The sequence below is a fragment of the Clupea harengus genome, chromosome 7 (genome assembly GCF_900700415.2).
Source record: "Clupea harengus chromosome 7, Ch_v2.0.2, whole genome shotgun sequence".
Lineage (NCBI taxonomy): Eukaryota > Metazoa > Chordata > Actinopteri > Clupeiformes > Clupeidae > Clupea > Clupea harengus.
In genome coordinates, this window is record NC_045158.1 from 1,154,251 (window position 1) to 1,178,035 (window position 23,785).

The window sequence follows — 23,785 nt, forward strand, 5'->3', positions numbered from 1 at the left end:
ACCAGTGTATGTCAGTTAAGCATTTTGTACTCCTCCTACTACTACTACTACTAGTACTATTTCATTAATTCATCATTCACTATTTCATTCATTATCTAAATGAAAAAAGGACCTGTAATTCAACATAGGCATAAATGAAAGAAGCACAGGCTAATGAGTGAGAATGTATTATGGATTCCCTTCAACAACAGCTTTGCGTACTATGACTTCTGCTCTGAAACATGCTTAATATTCTTGGCACTGAAACAGCTCAAGGAATGGGCAGAGCACAACTGGAATCAAACAATGGCGGGTGGTCATGGTGCATCAATAGCGGGTGACGAATGTGTGCGCACACACGCATGTGCACTGTCAGGCAGCTGCAGCAAGCTCTGTCTCCACTAACTACACACAGCCCCAAAAACACCCTTCTTCTCCCACAGCACAAACCAAACAAGATGCAGTTGTTGACTGAAATATATGATCCAAGTGATGCCAACTACTCCTGAAGACAAGCAATCAAGTCATGACCAAGCAGTGATTCTAAACAGTTTAAAAGGAGGAGGCAATACGTGTGCAACTAATGTAGAATTACAACCTACGGCTGCAGTAGTTATTAGGGGTGGGAAAAAAAAAAAAAAAATCGATTCTTCGATTTCTCTCGATTCTCTCTAGAACGATTATGTCTCGATTCAGAAAAGTTCATAACAGTTTTTTAATAAATAAAAAAAAATATATATATATATATATATATATATATATTTATTATAATTTTTTTTACTACACATCCGTTTTGTGTTGAAATGCAAGCTGCATCGATTATTGCATTGTTCATAGAAAGTCATAATTGTGACAAGGAAAAGCTTTTTCTCTAATAAAAAAAATTGAGAAGGTAATTCATCTGTTGATTTTCTTTAATTATCAAACACAAAGTAGGAAGTGATTTGAGACTGAGTAGCAAACTCAAATGTTTTAAAAATCGAGATGCATCGATACTCGTTTTATCGGTTTAGAATTGATAATCGATTTAGTATCGATAATCGGTTTAGAAGCGATAATCGGTTTCGAATCGAATCGTTGACCTCTGAATCGGAACGGAATCGAATCGTGAGGTGCCAAGAGATTCCCACCCCTAGTGGTTATGGCACCAACATCCACAGCTTCATTCCTTCTTGCCTTTGGAGACTCTACATTAACACTAATATGAATTACAACAGCCTTTTGGCAAATCATTCCCATATAGCCTCCTGCTTAATGTGGTGTAATTATAGAGCATATGGCAGGCAGCCAATGATAAAAAAGATGACATGGTTACACTAGGTAACATGGGAGCCATGCAGTATGGGAAACGCATCTTTGAGATATATTATATAGTATCTGGAGTTTTATACAAATGAGTGAAAGCCAAGCACGAAGTTGAGAAACACATTAGACAAAGGGACTACAGAAGAGAGATTTCAAATCGGTAAGATGGTGGGTGTAATCTTATGTGAGAATATCATTGTGTCTAGAAGCCTTTGCATTGGAGTGAATCGGCACATGTTCAGAATGTTTAAAAATGAATCAGAGAGATGAGTGATGAGGATAGTGAGAACAGAGAAGAGAGGATAGTGAGAACAGAGAAGAGAGGAGGAGAGAGAAGAGAGGATAGTGAGAACAGAGAAGAGAGGACAGGAGGAGGAGAGAGAGAAGAAGACTCTACGACCCTAAAGCAGGGCTAACAGTGTCAGAGGATCACAATGCAGTTCGAAAGGTTCAAGCTGGAGCCTCTGGCTCTGCCACACATCGGTACAATGTCCAAGGGCACAGGACCCCCCCAGCCCCACGCCCACCGACCCACCCACCGCAGCGTGAAGTCACAGGCACACACATGGAGCCCTCCAAGGTGCAGGTAGGCTGCAAAAAGGGTTTTATTGGCAACATAAAAGGTCAAAGGAGGATCCTTCTTGAGCAACATGCCTTCAAATACAGATAGTCAAGACAACAACAACAACTGCAAACCAGGGCCGTGTCCTGTACTGACGGCAGATCAGCATCCACAGCCCAATGCAAACCTGAACGTGTCCTTTACTGAGAGCAGATCAGCATCCACAGCCCAATGCAAAAAGGTATCCTCCAAAGCAACCTTTAATGGCGTGGTCAAAACCCAAACTCTGGATACCAGGCACAAGCTGAAAAGGCTCTAGTGTGTTTGGAGAAGGTGTTCATTACCCTGTCCCACACCATCCCTAATATAGGAGTCACAATCAGATTCTGGAAAGTGAGAAGAGGAAGTCAGTAAAGAAATAACACACACACACGCTTGTGTTTTCTGAAGAGGCCAAAGTGTAAATGTTTGATAATTAAAGTAATGATCACTCCTTGCCACTAATATTACAATCTACTTCTTAAAATCATTTAACATACGCTTTCATTGTAAATACTATGATGAGGGTCATTGCTAAAACCTTCTGTTTTAAATGCCCATTCAAATGTTCTGTGTAAACACACAAAGTGCACAGTTTACATGACTTCAGTTCAAAACTAGTGCAAAGACCAACGTTGCAGAAAATCTATTGGTAGCTAGATTGAACAGACAGTGGATGGCGGTAAGAACAAATCCACTGTGGTTCAGCTATGCCTCTAAGATGCACTACCCTATGAACCAGAAACAGGAGGGCTGGAAAGAATCCATTCCTGATTGTAGGGATCTAGACTACAACTTTTAAAAGCCACACGAAAAGCTCTGAATTGGCCAAAGCACAAGACAGACATACGACACAAGACAGATCCACGCACAAACCCCTTGGGCCTGTTGAGCCTACCTCCAACGGTTAGAACACTGAGACGCTCCTTGACAATTCTGATGTCTGGGGGGGAGGGAAGGCAGTAGAAGAAAGAAAGAGATCCAATGGGGTTAGTAACTATAGTAACCCACACACTCTCTGCTCGGGTCCTCATGAAGCTACGCAAGCAGAAGAACCGGAAACCAAACTAGTGCTTAGCACCACTGTTGCTGATAATGATAGCTCACAGCATATAACATCAGAACATCCAATATTGTAGAAACAGACTGCACACAGTATGCTACACACAAAGCTCATCAAACTATAACAGGAAGCAACAACTACTACATGCCCCCCTCCACACACACACACACACACACACACACACACACACACACACACACACACACACACACACACACACACACACACACACACACACACACACACACACACACACACACACACACACACACCATATGATATGATATCCAAATTGAGATAGATGTCTATTCTGAGGTTTGATCTAACGGCTCAAATGGACTAAACCTAGCTGAATCCATTCTGCATTCAGAACACCAAGTGGTTTCACATTCGACTTCCATGTTTGAGGAAAAATATCATGTTTTAAAATCAAGTGACTGAGAGCATGACACTTTGTGACAAGTTTAAAATACTGTGTTCTTTTTAGCCTACTAACAAGTGTCCTCTGCAACTAGAGTGGTTTCTGCTCCTCTCTTAGAGTGCACACAAACTAATGAAGAGGGGACACTGTTCCCTCGCGTCTTACAACCACTACACCCTTACTACCTATGGAATGCCACTATAGTTGATGACACGTATAGTCTATTTCCATATAGCAAGTATATTACCTGATTGCTAAACTTTTTTTTTTCTTTTTCTGTTGGTCAGCGTTCCATTCAATTGTGCCACAGATGATCTGGCGAGTCACAGAAGCAGCGATCCTAATTTGACTTTAGCACTGGAGGCTGTACGCTCCAGCAGCTTCCACACTGCACCGTGGCCCATGGTTTGAGAGAGGCTGCTTTAATAAACCTTGCTACGAAAACAGAAATTATGCTATCAAAACAGCATACACCATCATAGCACACCAACACATGTGGTAAATTATCCACATCCAACATAATATGGACCTTGCTAACAACGAGTAACTGTACATTCCAGGGAGCACAAAGCATTTCTGCAATATGTGCTTTTCCACAATAGTTTAAAGCAGCTCTAGACATTATTTACAGTATTTTAGAATCAGTCCCCATCAAACTAAAAGTTACATTGTCACATAGCCAGAATCATAGAGTGGGCTAACATTTAAAGGGGAAGGACTGATCAATGATTCTGATAACATTTAAAGGGGAAGGACTGATCAATCAGATCAGCCCTGTCTGATGATGACCCACATTTGGAAGTGTTAAGAGTCTTCTATCGGGAACAAACTGATGAGAACTGAAAAGACATATTCATCAACAAGAAAAATATTTAAAAAATTGGCAATATATAATGCTATTGCTCATGGTGTCGAAAGACAAATGTCATCTGACTTCATACTCAATATGTTCATTCCAAACTGCCATGGTCACCACAGCTGTGGCTACAATGGGAGTATGCAGCTATCTTTATAAACAATCTTGATGACGTGCCCAGGTCACTACTTTCTGTCCAGCTAGCCCTTTCAGTCACCCAAATGACACCTATTCCAAATCCACCCGTGTGTAGCAAGGCTGTTAACTAGCTACTTCAATATGTCATTGCAACTATGCCATGCCCCTGCACCTATCTGGTCATAGATATGGCAACCTGAACTGTTACGCTGATGTTAAATTATTTATTTGACTAAATCACTTCACCATCCATACACATAGAAAGAAAAAAAATCCAGAAATTCTAAGATGGCCACCAGGGGAGATTCTCATACATTGGGTGACTTTACATGGAATGATCCACAATTGCTTTTCTGCTAGGGTGTAAAACAGTTGTTGCTGTTCAGTGCCTTATATAGCTGGTCATCCATTGACATTAAATGTGTGATATGCAGGACTTGCCCTCTGTCAGCTAGTGATCTAAACTATTTCATACTCAACACTTCAAACAAGTGGAAGGCAGGTTAATCCACCCCTAGCTCCTTCCCCTCCAGGAGGACCCAAATACTTTGGTCAAGATTGGAGAGGCTAGAGGCTACATGTAGCATGGAAACATTCATATGATTGAAAGATATCTAGACGACCATTAGTGTCTCCATCAACACCTTTATATGTTGTGTTCATTTAGTAGAGGCAAATAGACCCTTGTAGATCTTTGAAGCACTAAAGCTTTTGAGCTAGATGACGGGCTAACCCTTAAATGTTAACCAATGAGCTTGAGCTAAAAGGTAGCCAGCTGGTTAATTGTGTGGCCATGCAAATTTTAGTAGATATCTTCATTATGTCATCATCATCATCATCATCATAATTTCTTCATATTGATATTTGTGACTAATTTGTAATGTTTTAAACTAAAATGACTACATATAGTCAAGGGTTGGGAAGGTTACTTCTGAAATGCAATAGGTCGCAGATTACTAATTACCCTGTTAAAAATGTAATGTAATGTAAACTTTTTTCATTACTTCAAAGTATTGTAACTTATTACATTTGATTATTTGTATTACTTTTTGAGCGGCAGATGAGAGGCGGTGCAAATTCAAACAAGAGAACCGGTCAAAAAAAAAAAACAAGCTCAAAACCATTCAAAGATTTCAGTCATATTCAACTGTTCACCAAGGTGTTTGATCCCTAAAGTATGTGCTGCTCTATGAGCAGAGGGTAGTCAGTATTTAGTACAAATGCAGTAGTATTCAGCAATATGCAAGGCAAGCAAGAAGATTAGTTCAGTCAGAGGAGTCAAAGGAGACGGGACGGCAGTCTTAACTTCTAATCTAATGTTGCCTTCTTTTGGTGTCTCTCTGTTTTCATTTTTAGCTTTTACCACTTGAAACATTTCCTCTAAACTCGCCAAGTTGAAACTGAGAGATGTGGCTTTTGGAATGTGAGCATGAAGACAGCCTTAAATAAACGTCTATGGTACTCAAAGAAACAGAGAGGTACTCAAAAGAGACTGGTTTACTGCCAGTCTGAATCCAGAAGACAGGTCATGGAAACTAGGCTACAATATCTTCAAGGGCACTGAAGCTGAAGAGACAGGCACAGAACAGGAGCTCAGGTGCCCATCTCTAGGAAAGAAAAGGGGCAAGCGTAGCCAGTAATAAGCCCTGTAATACAAAGCCTGGATACTACCTAATGGCTATTCTATGCAAGACTTGCACACGGCAGAACAAGGGAGCAGGCTCACTCTTTAGAAAGACAGGCTAAGCTTGGCCCGTAAGCAGAAGCATGAGGTATAGAGCCTCGTGTTCCCTGTGGCCATTTGATCCAGCGGTCAGAGCTGATCAGTGACTTCATGAAAGATCAGACAAATCAGTCATCTTGCTTTTGTCTCACCCAGTTTGTCGGTAGATGTAATAATGTCGGAGGGAACGCTAGAGTCCAGATCGGCGTCCATTATTCCCAAAGGATCCAGCTGAGCTACATGGTGCCCTCGAATCTACAAGAGAATAAAACCCCCAAGGTGGGGCCGGAGTGCAACAACGACCAACAAGGGGAGAGAAGGAGGAGGAGGAGGAGAGGAGGTGGAGGAGAGGAGGTGGAGAGGAGGAGGAGAGGAGGTGGTGGATAGGCAAAATGAAGGTGAGGAAAAGTAGAGGAGGTGGGAGAGAGTCACGCATCACAGACACATCAAATGTGTTTTGATGCAGACAGGAGACAGAGGTTCACGACAGGACATGGGACAGGACAAAAGTTGTGAGAAAAATGAAATGGGAATATAGGGGGCCAGAGAGGACGAGGGAGGGGGGAAAGCAACATTAACACAGGACAAGCTCATTAATGGCGTTCTGAGGAACGAAGGGAGTTGAACATTTCTCACCGACATGCTGGAACCCAGTATTTACTGGGGCATCGTCAAAATTTACACAACTGATGCCAAGGGGATCGAGTTGGGCATTGTGATGGCCCATCACCTGAAAGCAAGGTCACAGCAGTCATATGACAGCATGCACCTGGGTCATGATGTTTCACTGATCTGATTGCATTCTCCATTTTACTGAATTCTTGATTTTACTTACGGAATTCTGTAAGCTGAATTAGCTGGAAATCACTTACTTAGTCGTCAATTTTACTTTAGGGTTCCTCAAATTAAGCCAGATATATTTAAATGTACTAGGAACTTTACTGTGGAATATCCCCCTGTTCAACTGAAAACATCCTGTACACTGTTAACATCAATATTACATACACCGTCATTTAGTATGGATTCGGATTATTAATCTGCCCACTTGACTACTAACATGACATTTGACTGAGACTACAGCAGCTCATAAAGATACAACTCATAAAGCCATGTTTTCATGCTCTAACCATTACTCAACCACTAGACTACATTGGAATTATTATTTCCGTTCTAAACCCCTGAGCTGGTTGTACGGTGTGGTGGTCTAACCTGGTAGGCGCGGATGAGTGACTGCACGGCCAAGTGATCCTCCACCAGCTTCTCCACGTTGGGCTGGGCCCCCACCAGAGACTGGGCCTGAGTGAGGCTGGCCAGGCTGGTCCCCAGCGGAGGGGGGCTTTGGTGGGCTGTGCCCGGAGGAGCTCCTGCGTTGGCATTCCTGAAAAAAACATCCCAAGACTGGGAAAGGGGGGAAAGACAAATTAGGCAAGATGAGAGAGACAAAGGGAGGATACATTCAAATAAAAAGTGGAAAATGAGAGAAACAAGAGAAAGAGAGTTATCATAGAGCATGGGTCGGCAACAGGCGGCCCGCGGGCAAATTGTGGCCCGCCAGTTAATTTTTTGAGCCCGTCAAATTATTCCGATCGTAGCAGTTTTTTTTAAAGAGACAGTTTTTATACTACAACATTAATTCATGAAATAATACCCCACTAATGGTTAGATTAACATTTTACTTTTATTTTGAAACCGGAAACTGGGTTTCCTGTCATTGACTTTTCTGAAGTTTTTTATCGCTACATCTCACTACTGACAGATCGCCTGAGGAGAAACAGTGTGTTTTACAGTTATGGCTAGTAATCCTAAACGCCCGCGTCTATTCTCACTGGATGAGACAGTATTTATGTGCACCAACGATGACGAGCCACCACGTTTGGATGACTTCAAAAACGTATTAGAAATAGTAATATTATCTAGCATCCTCCTGTTTGTTCTGGCAAGGCAACCCTCTCAACCCGTAACGTCTTCGTATGGCTGTCACAGAGAAGTGTCGGTTGGTTTATAACTAGCATCTCTGAATTGACATCGCTAGATCAATGAAATTTAAATGGATTGTAAACCCATGACACTTTTATTGGGGGACTTTTGTAGGACGTTCAATAAAGCGAATTTTAACGTTACTACAAAGCAAGCACCGGTGTCAGTCAGTGAGAGCTGTTTTTGTGCACCAATAATGACAACGTGGGTAATCGGCTGTGTTTTCTGTTTGTGGAAGTCAGAAAAAACGTCTTTTAAAATTTGAATCGTCATCTCGTTTTGTAAGACTATTTTGCCAGCTAACCTGCTAGCTAGCTACCTTGTCTGAGGTAATGTTAGTCGATAGCGTGCTATTGAGTGCACCAGCCTCATCACTCCTTAAATTGAAGAGACATAGCTAGATCATTGACGTTGTACCCTTTGCAAACCACAACAACTTTGTTGCAGATGAGACACATGGGCTTTCCATTAGTGAAGCCGGGTAAGATGAAGGCAAAGTTTAATAGGCTCTGTTGTCGTTGTCAACTTTCCTCTTCAGACCTTTTGACAAAGACATTGTATGCTAATTTCTCTCTGCACGCTATTTTCCCAAACAATAAACATTGTAAGGAGGTGCGTCAACCAACTATTTCGAAATAAAAGTAGTCTAAGATGGACTCTAAGTAGTAGCCTAGGTCTAATTGGGAGGCTCAATGTTGAAAAAACTTCGTCATTTCTATTATTCACAATAGGCAAGGCTATATTGACAGGGGGTTAAGACAGAGTTCGTTAAAATAATTAAATTATTCAAACAGACAACCAATGGGCTCATTCACATGGTTTATTATCATTAGTTATTTGTAGTAGACCTATCCATTCTCCATGTAGGCCTAGTTGTTGCGAGTGCACCTATCGCAGCGTCTTAATATGCAGTAACCCAGACTTTGGCCCGCCACCTAGTGGCGAGGAAAAATACTGGCCCGCGGCCCAAGTTACTTGCCGACCCCTGTCATAGAGGTTGGTTTAGTACAGTCCTAAAAACAAATCCTGAGGTTGCTATTAAAAGGTACTTAAAATCAAAGGAAAAAAGAAAAGAAGAAAATATTTTTTCTGTTCTACAGCTTTGGAGCCAAATGTCACTTTGCTTGCAACAGAAAGACTGACAATAGAAATTGACTGCTGCATATGCACAGCCACTACAACACCTTGGGACAGATATCCCTACAGGCAGCAGAAATATAACAGACCTCACACTTCTGAGGAGAGCACAGACAGAGTGTCCTTCTCACCAAAGAGGCCTCACTACCAACCCTTTTAGCAGGCAGCTGAACCCACCCCTAATGGGACCTTCCATTACAGGCCCACAACACAGGGGTGATATCATGTCAGGAGGAAATTCCCACTAAGTTAACATGGTACCAATCGTATTGCTAATAATGTCAGGCCTTCATAACAATGTCAACAAACAGTCACATATTGAAAACATTGAGGAGGATTTTCAACAACGGCTAATGGTTGACTATGAGTGAAATGTTTGAAGCGGTTTCAGCAATATGTGTGCACCCATCTGCTTCTACTCACGCCAGCCAAGTTAAACCAGTTCAGATTGATATGCGATTATGTACAATAATGAATGTAGAAGTCACTGTTGCTGGTTAAAAGTCAAACAAAAGTCTGTTGCTTACACCATTCGTACGCGGTGAAGACACGCCTATGAAATGTGGCATCAAATGGATCAACTGGCCGGCTCAACTGAACACAATATGGATGTATATTGTATGTATACCATCACATTCAGATTGGATGATCATTAATGCCAATTTACTGCAAGGAAGGATTAGTGTGCTTTTTAACAGGCTAACGTTACTTATTTAAACAACTGAAACATTAGCTTAATATGATATCTAACAGCAAACTATGCCTATGCTGTTGGCTGGCTTATGGTAAAGTCCTGGCTTCATGCTACTGTGATATGGATTGCTAAATTAACTTCTAGTCCAGTACGTATGGAGTAGCTAGAAGCCGGTGCTCATAAACACAACTGACCTTCGGTTTTTTTTCTCTCTAACTAATTAATCTCACATTTTGAAATTCATTCATCTAGATTCATCGTGATTAAAAGTTTGTTTTCTTCTAAAGACTAAATCTTATAAATTAACGAGTAATCACTTCATTCATTATTTTAGACACTGTTGTTTAATTGTATTTTGTTCGTGCTCTCTCGCCATCAGCCAAGGAATGTATGCGAGACACAATGGTGCCCCTCGACGGTAAATCGTAAGAATTGTCCCCAAAAGCAATTCGAATCACCTCAGTCAGCCCACCGTCTTCAACTATGTTGATGGGCCGACAGTCACCCGCAACCTAAACTGCTACAGCGTTGGTAACCTTTTCACGGACTGGTCTAGTTCATTTCCTAGAGAAGTCGTGGAGTGTGGGTTGGCCACCATCTAACCTGGGACTGCTTTCTGTCGGGTGCTTTGCATTAAGGTGATAACTTAAACACGAGCTGCTTCTGTGATAGCTACATTCAGCTTGACAAATGCTACATACAACTTTAGTTTTGTCGATTGTTCTGTCATTTTGCCTCTTAAACAGAAACTTTCCGCCCAACAATCCCTCAGCTCTCTCCATCTTTAACTACCGTCTCGGTCTCTTCTATCTAACTGACTGCAGACAAGGGGCGGTTTTGTGCCACGGGTCAACGCGCACCGGAAGTAAACAAAGTTGCGTTAACTGCGTTCAAATATTTGATTGCATTAATCTCCGCCACAATAATCTCATAGAATAACGCGTTAACTTTGACAGCCCTAAAATAAATAAATTACACGCACACTACGCAACAGAACATGCATTAATTTTAATCGATGAAAAAATTATTTCATCGAGGAAATTCTTAATGATCAATTAATCGATCGTCGATTAATTATGCCCATCCCTAGTATGGAGTATGACCAGTCTATTTACATTAGGGAGGCTACATTTTGGGCATCACTTTTTTTGTTCCAAAGGCAAGTCACTGTTGCCCAAGTTATGAATAACCTTGCATTATGAGTGTAATGTTTTCGATTTTCTCTTGATCACTGAATTATTAGTGACATTAAACACACAGTGTACCAAATAAATATCCTGTTCACCATGGTCCAGATCATTGTTGCATGCCGTTATATTTTAAGTTGAAGTGTTTATTGGTCCTTGACAAAAACAACAAACGTTTACATACATGATGGGGTTTTGTTGATATAATTTCTGTCAGCATCATGAATTACAATACAAAAACAAATGGACGGATTTACAAATAATAGTAAATAATAATAATAAAAATAATAATAATAATAAAAGTAAATAACATTGGACCTCATTCTCGAACGCAGTTGAGAAGAAATTTCTTCTTAACTTTTTCTTAACTCCACTTACGAAGTTCCCGGGACAATTCTGGCATTCATGAAAGTTACTTATCTGGGATTTGTTCTTAGCTAAGAACAGGATTTAAGAACAGGGAAAAGCAGTCGTAGACAGTCCAGATTGGAGTGCACCCATGTTCTTAAGGGCTGAATTTGTGAGAAATCGTTGGTGATTGCGTTCACATCAATTCTACAGACATCCTCATATTTACATAATTATAATAATAATAAATACGAGAATATTTGTATCATTAACAATTACGTTTCACATTTATAATCATGATTCTACAAGGCATTGTGATATCCTAAAATAAATAAAAACACTACACGAACACTGCAAATGGCAGTGAATAAATAAATAGCCCTAGTGCAATAGAATGGACATATCTACTTTCTGCAACAGTACCTCCACCTCTGCACCAGTGAAGGAAGGTCTGTATTTACTGGCCGGTGCACCACCTGTGTTCGCTTTCCGTGCTGACATAACTTTGATCAGTCTCAAGTTGCTTTCGCGTTGTCTGTGGATTCTGTTTGCACGCGGCTCTATAGTTGCATGCCCTTATAAGGAGCTGACGGGGCGTTTATGTATGCAAATTAGGTGTACGAGAACGTGCGTTCAATTTAAGAATCAGTGCACAGCTAAGAACACTTTGGCGGTTTAAGAATACATTTCCACACGTTCATGAATCCGGCGGAGATCTTCCTTAGGGTTGGTCTTAAGAAGTTTGTAAGAAGATATTTAAGAAGACACTTGAGAATCAGGTCCAATACTTGCTTTACCCCATTTCATACTTGATGTATTTACTTTAAATACCTGATACATTTTACTGTAAAATAAAGTATGAGATTTTCAGTAATTATAAGCTAATAATAAATTGCCTGCCAAATACTTGTGCGTTATAACATGAAGGCAGCCATTTTGTATATAGCATTCAAAGGCCCACTACTACCTTTAGTGCACCTACAGTGCATGGATAATCCACCAGAGGGCAGAAGACATGCGTCAGATTGCATACAAACAGGTTTTCCAGGAAAGTACTGATATTAATGATGCAGATGTTTCAAACAAATCATGTCAAATTCATTTTGAAGATAGTCGAATCCATGCCAGAGGAACGGAGGAAAACAGATTGTAACTTACTTGAAGCGACACCTTATGCATGTTTTGTTTGAAACTAGATAAACAACTTCTATATGCCATTGTTAATGAGCTTTCAATATTCCATTCAGATTGGCCACACCAACATGCATTAGCTGGTGAATTATGATTGGCCATAGGTAACCATTTGGTGAGCTAGCCAAATGGAACTTAATGAGATGAGCAATTGTAGTCAAGTATAAGCATACCAAATTTCAAAACTTAAGCTTAAATCGTTCTTGAGATATTGAAATTGGTCAGTTGCAGCTACCTACGGGTTATCGTGAAATTGTAACCTTTTTAATCACAGGATACTGGCTAGAAAAGTGGCAGATTTTTGTATTTAACACAATTCACTAGGTAGCGCTACTCCAGAAATGAATCCTAAAGAGTTTGAATAATGCACATCCCATTTGGCGTGCGTCCAAAGAATGTGGTAGTGATGTAGCGTGTCGAATGGGAGAACATTTTTATTAACCTAAATCTGTTTCCTTCCAGTAAATCCGCTGGGAAAAAAAATACTTTTCAAAAAGCTCCAAACATAAATGAAATGCAACACTGCACATTTCTCAATCTATGTACAATCTAGTGTTATGTAATGTTTTGTTTGTTTGCTGTGTGCTAAAGTGTACTCTTATGCTATTATTTGCATTTATATGCCAGGGGATGGGAATGGTGAGTAATGCATGACATAGTTATAAACCACAAATAAAACTTGTATGTGTAGCAAGGTTGTAGGATAAAAACAAAAGATGAAAGGTCTGAAGTAAAGGCCATTTAACATGTGCATTGTATAAAGTCCATGTATATAATGCAATTGGTTTGGAGATTTCAGTTTATTGCCCACCAGCTCAGTGTTCAACGTCACGATCTAACTACCTACCGGCTTCATCTCAATCCAAGTTTCAAAATAAAGGTCCCTTCACACTTTGTTACAAATAAGCATTCACAGAAGAGAATCTGTGTTCAAAGTTCAAAAGATGCTATTAAAACAATAGTATCTGAATTTAAATATACTTCCCTGATGCTGATTCTACACCAATTATGTGATTTTGCATTTAAATATTAATTATTACCAGCAAGGAAAATAAGCAAAATATCATGATTATCCACAGCAAATATTGCTATTATTTAGTAAACAAAAATGTATCAATTGACAACACTTTATCTGATTTAGCCATCTAATAATAATTCTCTGAGGTCAACCGGCACTTTATGCCCTGACTTGAAACGAAAAAAGTAACCCATACTTTGATGACCGGAACTAATAAAAAGCGCAAAATATTTTTTGCACCATTTCAAAAAAACAAATGATACATGGACATGTGCACCTATGCGTAACATACTGATAATACTGTCATAAATTGTCACAACAAGGCCAACAAGTTAGAGGACTAAAATGTGTTGCATCAATAAAACATCCAACGAGATTCCTAATGTACTGAGCATTTGCACAAACTAAAAACACGGCCTTCAACAGGGTTTGTAAACCTTTGACAAACTAAAAACAAGGCATTCAACCGGGTTTGTAAACCTTTGACAAACTAAAAACACTGCCTTCAACAGGGTTTGTAAACCTTTGACAAACTAAAAACAAGGCATTCAACCGGGTTTGTAAACCTTTGACAAACTAAAAACACTGCCTTCAACAGGGTTCTTGATGGACTATACTGAGCATTTTACTAAACCGTGATTGGGTAAAAGGTCAAATCTAAGGTCAAATTCACTGCTCTGTGCAGCACACCACAACAACCACTGCAACAGGTCAAGAAAAGAACATAATTACATTGCCAAATGCTGGGGAAAAAAAAAAAAACACATCTATATTTGACAACCTCATCTCAGTAAGGACTTATTTTAGAGGCAGAGGTCCAAACTGAACCTGAAGAAACAAATTTGTATTTTTCAGCTTTTTCAGGTGAATAGTATGCAGCTACTTACCTAATATAACACTTCATCAGCATAGCTGAGCACACAAGCTACACATTAGACTACCAGAAGAGAACAGACTGCTCACGGTAACATTTGTTTCTGTAGTGTTGAGCTCAAGAACACTAATGCAATAACTTCGTTCTTAGGCAGTGAGGTAGGCCACAGAGGTAGAGTTTGTGTAACAAAGCATGCTACTTAATACAGCTGTCAATCCACTCTACATCTTTTCTTTATTACATTTTAACAGCCCATGGTTAAACAGTACACCGTGTTGGTGTGTTGTGTTTAAGTTCAATAGAAAAAGCTTAATTTGCTGCTGATAATGAGAAGTAGGGTGGGTGACGTTGTGTCTGAGGTCAACATGCTTTTCTGGCCGTGCTGCTGCATGCTATTTTTACTCAGAAGAACTCAAGCAATGTGCCCTTGTAACGAACAGGCGACGTACTGAACTTTTTAGTTTTCCAAGGTCAATTGAGCTCTACAGAGTCCGAGAAGGAAGTGTCCTTGAATGATTCAAGTTACAAGATAAACCAAGCATCCAAATCACAATCTGCACATGAAATGGTCACAAGAAAAGGCTGCAACTCTACACTCTTTGGAAAGTGAATGAAGTTCTGCATTAAGCAGCAAAGCGATTTTATAAAGTCCGCTAGCTAGTTGACTCAGTATAAGTGCAACATTATAAATTGACATTACTTATTGATAGTGTTAGTGGGGTGAAATTTACAAAACATACTAGAAGATGGTCTAAAACTAGCAAGCTAACTACCTAAAAGGCATGCCAAAACCTTGCTAAGACCAACAACAGCCAAGTCGGCACTGACAAAAGCTTACAGCACACTAAATGGTGTCTAAATGATGGTGATATCGCTCGCAACGTTGTGCTGTGAAAGTTTTTCTTACATTTTCGCAAGGTGTGCCAGATCACTGAACGATGTAGTAGCCTGGATGGCTAGTGGGAACAAGATGTGCGTTTTACCTATGCTTCACATAACCATACATCATAATGAATTTGAAGCTGATACCAAAACTAGTTGCCTCAAAAAGTGACAGATTATCCAAGAAAATTCCCAAGAGATATACAAACATCTACAATCGTACATTCTCTACTGTGAAGGTGATCATTAGTTTTGTCTAAAACTAGCAAACTAACTTGATAATTTCCAAAAGGCCTGCCTTTAACAGACCAGGACAGCTAAATCTGCATTGATAGAAACTACACAGCTTGCGAAACTGATGTTTTTCAGCAATGATTGGCGCCATCAGGTTGTAAAAGGTGTTTTTTCATAAGTTCCGACCTGGAGAACCTGGGCGAGAGGTCAGTATGACAGATATGTTTTTCTCTCATTCACATGAGATGATGCATCATAAACAGGACATTATTTTTATATAATGTTGCATTCATTTACTTTCACTGTAGAACTTTATAAACTTAACTAAAAATCTTAAATCAACAATAACCTAAATAACATAATAACAACTTAATAACCACAGTAGTAAGATGTCACCAACGCTTGGAATACAGTTTTAGGCCAAAGGCCAAAGGTAAGCTTGACACATCCAAGCACAGTGGAAAACTCCAAGACATTTTCAGAGCACGAAAGAACCCTTCTTTTGAAAATACTCTTTAAAAAACTGGAAATAGAGAGAATCCTTCATACTTGTGTAGTTCTGTGCATTAAAAGACTGCCAACGAAGAAGCTGAATTCACACAGAAGGACTACCTTGTAAAAACTAAAAAGCTTGATAATGTAACATTGATGCAAATAAGCATGTTTGTTTACATTCACCACTTGACACCAATTGTGACGATAGTCATTTTTAACAATATTTTAAAAAGCTGCAATATTTATACCCAGTGAACAGGAAATTCATTCCAGACCTTTCATTTTTTGCCATGTCCAATATAGGTATGTAGTATAGTATAGTATATAGCCTGGGTGAGCACTAACAAATGACTGGTAAGGTGCAACAAGAGGAGCTGCTGAGATTGCTGAGGTGTTCCTCCATTCCATACATCACCTACCTTATGAACACTCTTGGGATCCTCGAGCCATGCAAGGTACATTTCCTCCACATAGTTTGAACTTGTTCCATTCAGAAATGGTTCGGCAGCCACAGGTGCAGTGTAGCGCCTGATTGGCTGTAGCGTCCTGTTGATGACTGCTGGCCTCTGCTGTGATAGGCTCTGAACAGTCTGAGAGGCTGTGAGAGGCCGCAGCCGTGATGCACAAGTCCTTAAACGATGCATTGTAGTCCCCTATACAACCACCGCACTCAGCACTGCAAGTGTCGCCAACTCCTCTTCTCTTCTGCGTGCACAGGCAATGTGGTGGATGTTACTTCCGTTCCCAAAGCCCGTCTCTCAAAGGCACCTTCTTTCAGTGGGTGTGTTGGTCTGTTCTCTGAGTTTAAGAACCTGGGGGAGAGATAATATAAACTTTAGAAAGGCTCGTCATCATCATCATCGATTTCAGTTCAAGGTTGTCAATGAGATAAAAGAAAGTTTAAGTGACACACACACACACACACACACCTAGTGAAGAAACCCAAACAAGACTGCACAGCTACACATCTTGTTTACATGTAAGATTTATACTGTCATCAGTGAGATCTCATTTGACACGCAGCACTTAACTGGAACTTTGATCACTTAATTGTAAATCTGGTCAAATATTTGATGTGACATACTCTTATTAAGTTCTTATTTAAAGTGGTGAACAGCTGAGCTTGAGGCAGAGTGCCTCCGACTGGGGGGGGGACATGTAAGCCTGTGACACACCAGGCCAACGGTCAACCAATGTCGGGCCATCGGTGAGCGTCTGCAGCCCTGGTTTGTGCAGTGTCCCAAACCGTTGGCTAGTCGGGCCCTGTTGCCAACTTTTTGGCCAAATGAGCATGTTGAATTGGCGACGGAGCCCATCGGAGAGAGAGAGGATTCTGATTGGAAGTTCAACCGGTATGATGAAGAAATATTGTAGAATCATAGTATCATGTCCCTCAGACGAAAAAAATGGGCAGAATTGACATGCTTTCAATGTAATGTCCATGTTAAAAAGTAGGCATACACTATACAAGAACATGACTGGTTCCAAGACATGACACATAACACTTCAAAATCAAATAATGCTGTGTCACTTTAGAGAGTTCATGATGTTCCCGTTTGTGAATACAAATGCTCAAAGTCTGTCACACTCCCGAGTATCTAAGGAGAGAAGTAACTCGCCTTTGCACTTAAACAAAGCTGTTAATAAGCCGCTAGTTCTTTTATGTCGGTTTAGTGTGTCTCTGGCTATACATGCCAGCGTGACAAATGAAAGCGGAGAAAGAAAACGTATGGTAAAAATTGGCATTACATGAACAGTATTCTGAGAAAACGCGGTTGGAAACACCATACACCAAATGATGTACATCGATCGGCCGCAACATGGTTATGGTGCATACTTCACAGTGAAGCTTATCATTAGTAATCAAACTGAAAAGGAGAACTTGTTCAGTGTCCACAATGTTAAACCTTGTTAGTCGACTTTCTGATCTGAACAATAACGTCAACATAAAAGCGAACACAGTAACTTAAGATACAATACCACCAAATTCCTAATTACTCTATGAAACCACTCTATTCATATAGCGTTATTTTAACATGTTCTGTTTACATCACGAATTCCCACTAGCCAACTTCCTAGATGTTCTCAATGGAGGGCAAATTTAGCAATGGATAACTAGCATGTGGCACGTCAGCTTCCTACCATTGAAGTTTAATATTACACATGATTGAAATTTGTAGAGAGCAGAAAGGATTTACTGGGGTACTTAAAGAAACGCTCCCAAATAAAGGCAAACCAGAGAAACACTCACTGGCGTTTGCCTGTACGAGGACTAGGAGTCTTCCCGTCAACCCACGCCTATGTTTTGACCTTGTGTCCATGCCACAATGTTCCCCACTCCCCTTCACGTGAAGCTAGCTCTGACCTGACCCGCCCACTCGAATATCTCGCAGCTCATTGGTTCTCTATTTTCATGTCCATCTGAAAAGGAAGGCGAAAAGACACGAGAGGTGTCAATCACCGTGTCCTTTGCTAAACATGGGTCTTTTGAAAATGTTAGCGTACTAGCTAGCATAGCCCATGCCCGGGCAAAACCTCCCTTCAAGTCAAGAACACAGACGTAAAATACGTTTAAGTTTCAGCAACACAGGGCTAAATGAGACCATTTACTCAGCAACTACTGCTACTGTTAAATGTTTTTTTCACGGGCAGAGCGTCAAGTGCTGCCGTAGCTCCACAGCTATTTGATGTAACGTTACGCTAACCTGTGAGTCATGCAACAAAGATGCCTGAGAATATTTTCAAGCTACCCAAAAGAACAGAAGTCCACAAACAGAATTTGTTGCAGTTCAGTTATTTACTGACATAAACTAACTATCTCAGACTAACTGCAGACATAGCTAACTAACGTTAGCAGTTAACGCTAGCCAGCTAGAAATCACTTAGTTGTCAAACTGATATGCACATTTATCTGCTTTTAGATTAGACTGAGTCCTGATGTGACTATAATACCAGGATTACTCACAGACAAATACGCACCGATAACCTTGAAGAGTGTTCTGGTGCTCTTCCCACAACACCAAGTCCCAGCTGCCTCGGTCTCCGGCTAGATTGAAAGCAGGTGTGACACTAAACTAAAGGCACTAGGAAGAACGGGAAGCAGTGATGCCGCTTACGTCATCAAGAGAGTGCTTCTGTCAAACCGCGATAACATCTGTGCCCCTACTGCTACAACTACGGTTATGTTGTTACCGGTATGTACTATGTAGTAATATTTGGTTATGGTTATAGAATCTAACAGACGCTTTTATCCAAAGCGACCTACAAAACATGAAAAAGAGACATTAGAAAACAGAATCATAAAAAGGCTAAATACTAGCCAAAAAAAACATTAGGTAGCCTACCAATTCATGAAATTATTGTTATTGTTATTTTGTATCATTATAAAATAACAAAGTCCAAAACTATGACTATAAAGTAGGCCTCAACTGAATTAACTAATTAGACAGATGATAGTTTAAAAGGTGAGTTTAATATACCAAGGCCGTCACTGGAACGGACAGCTCTAGGCAGGTAATTCCACCACCGAGGCACCACAAACGAAAAGAGTCTCAACTGCCATCTCTTGCTGTGGAGAGACGGTAAAGACAACAAACACTCATCAGAGGAGCAAAGTGGTTGAGAGGAGGAATAGAGCTGAATCAAAGCATTTAAATAGGCAGGTGCCAATCCAGTGGCTGTCCTATAAGCCAGAGTGAGGGATTTCAATTTCATTCTAGCAGCTATACGGAGCCAGTGAAGGATGACCAGCAGAGGAGTTGCATGTGTCCTCTTTGGTTGATCAAAGACCAAACGTGCCACCACATTCTGAATCCTCTGCAACGGTCTCACTACACATGCAGGCAGGCCTGTTCAAATAGTATTGCAATAGTCTAGTTTAGTCACAACCAGGGCCTGCACAATAGGTTGTGTGGCATGTTGAGTGAAACCGGTTCTGATCCTCCGACTAGACCTCGAGACAGATACTACATGCTCAGAGAAATGAAGTTGGTCCTCAAATATAACACCCAAGTTTTGTGCATATTTAGTTGGGGTCACTGGAAGTCACTGACTCAGCCAGTCTTCCAGAGCCTCGGGGCCCTGACTGCTAATGCTCTTTCCCCCTAGTTTTCAGCCAGGCCTCTGGAACAGACAAAAGACCTCTGCCTAAGGACCTCAAAGTTCATACTGGTGCGTGCGGTACTAAGATGTCAGACATTTTAGTTTTTTTATTCGGTTTTTTTTTTATATTTATATAGTGCCAAAACAATTAAATTGTCTCAAGGCGCTTTACAGAGTCCAGGGTCTGAACCCCCTTAAAGCAATGGCGACAGGGGCAAGGGAAAACTCCCTGTCAATCAGGAAGAAACCTTCAGCAGAGGTCAGCAGAAACCCATCTGCTTGAGGTCAGCCGGCTAGAGATAGAAAATGGTGTCCGACAGCCGCAACACGTGCCACATGCACCCGGGATCCGTAAAGGCCCTCTTTCACGGTACAACATGCACAGTCTGTAGCCCACTCCTGCTTAACACAACAACATGGCTAACAATAAGAAGTGAAGAATGTTGCAATAGGTGATGATGCATTATTCATGACTATGGGATGACCTAAAGAAGAATGTCTTTAGTCTCGATTTGAATGTGGAAAGGGTGTCTGCATCTTGAGGTATGGTAGGTGTGTGTGAAGGCTACATGTGTGTTACACAACTTCCTCCAAATGAAAACTCTGGGAAGGAGTATGCCAGTCATGAAGCCCTGAGTGATTCACCAAGGTTGGGCTCCGATAACGCCAGCCGTAGAGCCATACTGCTCCTATTTCAACAAGGAGAGTGGAGAACCATGGTAGAGGAATGTGGTGTAGTGTGCACCAAACGGCTCTTTTCAGAGCAACACAAACTAAAAGCTCTTTTAATGTATTAATGTATTTTCTTTTAAATTCATACATTCCAATTATGTCATCTAAAAAGCAACATTCCTAATTAATGTCTTTATGTTTCATTGACAATATTATATAAACATACAGCCTTTTCCCTTTCAGCCCTGTTTACACTGATTTTGACAGGTTTTCACAGGAGCAAAGATACAGAAGACTTAATACAGGGTTTGTAATGTGCACAGCTAGTTCCAACTTGTACTGACGTAAGTGGAATATCATGGAGTAAGTGAAAATGTCATCCATAGGTAAATATTCATGTGATGATATTGCATGGACATACCACTGTATAACACTACAACCATAAAACGTCCATACTGTTGTTCTACATGAACCCATGAAGACAGGTCAGCCATAAGGTACTTTAAATAACTGTATTTATTAATAATTACTTTATTTAACTTTAATTTAATTTACTTTGAATAACTTGAGTGAGTGAGTGAGTGAAGTGTGTGCAGTGGTAAGTGTAAAAAGATAAGTGTAGGTCAGTATGTGTAGAAAAATGTCAAATTCAATTGTATATATGATAGATGTCATCAGCCTCCTGTTCAGCCTCAAACACAAGCTAGTACAAAAAAAAAGATCTCATCTTCATCTACCATTGGTGGTGGAGTCAATATAAAACTGGGCTTCAACCTTCTCTTGATGCAGTAACTGCTCTTCTTACCATTCTAAGAATGTACCATTCTGACCTGCCAAAATATGCAAGAACTACTTGGTACATAGTCCAAAACAGCAGTGCAAAAAGAGGGTGGTAGTGAATGTTACCACCCTGAATTAGAGAAGGGGATTGTATCCAAATTAAACAGCATCCTACCCAACTGTCTACAAACGCTAATATTGCAGTTTAATATTGATGGTCCTCCTATTTTCAAGATTTCCAAGCTTCAGTTTAATAAGGCTTCTCAACAGCTCACCCAAAACCACCCCACCTCCCCCCCGGCCCGCCCCCATGGACTGCACTCTTAACACTCCACCCTGCAACTATTGATGCACCTCAATGTATATATATATTTCTTTTTTTATTTACTCAGGGATATTTATTTATCTATTTATTAATTGTTATTTATTATTATTTAGCTGTGGCAGTTAATGTCCACAGCAACTTAAGTTTGTAGCTGTCTGTTGCTGCCTCTACTGTCTCGTTGTTTTTGTGACAATGACAAATAAAGTACTTTGAACTTGATCTTCAGTTTTGGCCTATTCTATCTATGTTTGACTGTGACTACACAAAGACACCCTTCATTGTTGGCCATTTTTGTGGCTCTGGAAAACCAAACAGTGTTTTTGAGAATCTGAAAGCCTTTGTGGATGACCTCTGGCAACAGAATTGTGAGAATCCATGATTTGTAAGTGGGCCTTTATTTCTTGATATCTTCAGTTGGAATGTTAGGAAAGCCACATTAGCCTTTACAACAAGTGGTCGAAAGGCTTTCTGAGGTACCTGGTACTTTGGTTCAACTACCAAGTGTGCAGCCTGTTCTTCTAGGCCAGGGGTTTTCAACTGGTTTTGTCCCAGGGACCACTATTCTGACTAGATGTGCCTGCGCGCGCGTGCGTGCGTGTTTGTAACTGCTGCCGCCACGCCGACTCCCCCCGCATACATATTCTGCCTATAACACTTAAACATGTGCAATGATCTGCCTGTAGCACTTGTCAGTGTAATTTCTTCGCTGAATATGGGTCTCTACATCAGTATATTTCAGGCGATGCAACTTGGCTATTCAGACTATTTAGATTGACATATTTTTCTTATTTTAGATTTTTTTTTCACGTTATTCAAGAGTAGGCTAATCTGGAAATGTATTGAAATATCAAAGCGAATTTATAGAAATAAAAAAGTCAATGGTGATCATAGGCTCATGTCGCGGACCCCCTACAATGCCGTCGTGAACCACCAGGGGGCCGCGGACCCCCGGTTGAAAACCCCTGTTCTAGGCCTTCCCCAAGACGGTCTACTGCCTCCTCTGTTTCAGTCTTGCACAGCAGTACAGGAAGGTTGTCACAAAATATTTTTGCATTTCCACAAAGTAGGGGGACAGCTGCGTAGCAATAGGACATGGAATTGCGCTGGTACAAAATACCGTGAAACACCCCCCTTCTTACATTCTCCTCCAATTTCTTATCATATAGTATAACGGTGCTAAAAACTTGCTACAGCAAAACATTTCACAATAACGATGTGTCTAATGACTTCACACCATGATGAGGTGTTTAATATAATATTGTCAGTTTCATCGTCCAAACCAACTCACTTTAAAATGTGACACAGAAAATCTTATTTTTCATCCACAAAAGCAGCAGTCCCCTGGTTATAGTCCAGCATGCATGAAAACTCTAACATCACCAAGATGAAGTAGCCTACTTCAGTGGGAGAAATCCAAAATTCCTCCTAACTGTTCTGCAGGACTGATCAGCTGATCAGCATTGGGAAAAAATCTGTCCATCGTATGATGGGCTCCAAGCAACATATTGTCTGTTAAATTACTTTAAATCTGAGGTGCTGCTCAGTGATTTGAGAACGCGCTTAGTGAGACCAGTTGTGTGCGTATGTCTTCTTTCTTCGGGTATGTCGAAGGTCACAGGATGACTGAATTAAAAGGGCATTATTGCAGTCATAAACTCCGTGTTTTACTGAAGTTACAGATCGGCTTGTGGCATGCCCCCTTCATACTCTCCGCCCCAATGTTTTTTTTTTCGAAGTTAGCGCTTCATTTACACAAAAAATAGGCTGTCGCTCATATCCGGCTC

The 23,785-nt window shown here is 40.6% G+C and overlaps 1 protein-coding gene across 4 annotated transcripts in view; it reads right to left on the reverse strand.

Moving 5' to 3' along the window:
- The window catches only part of ogdha (oxoglutarate dehydrogenase a), a 37,024-nt gene extending 17,788 nt beyond the window's left edge, over nt 1–19,236 (reverse strand). Inside the window, exons 1-4 of one of the 4 annotated variants that reach the window (XM_012835923.3) lie at nt 19,103–19,236; nt 16,543–16,935; nt 7,296–7,484; nt 6,239–6,341 (exon numbers count right to left, since the gene is read on the reverse strand). In XM_012835923.3, coding sequence (XP_012691377.1) covers nt 6,239–6,341; nt 7,296–7,484; nt 16,543–16,767 — 517 coding nt within the window. In that variant the 5' untranslated portion in view covers nt 16,768–16,935; nt 19,103–19,236. Of the gene's footprint in view, nt 1–6,238; nt 6,342–6,722; nt 6,817–7,295; nt 7,485–16,542; nt 16,936–18,374; nt 18,473–19,088 lie in introns of those variants that run through there. The other 3 variants (XM_012835924.3, XM_031570073.2, XM_031570074.2) reach the window with 3 other exon arrangements.
- Between the last annotated feature and the right edge of the window lie 4,549 nt (nt 19,237–23,785).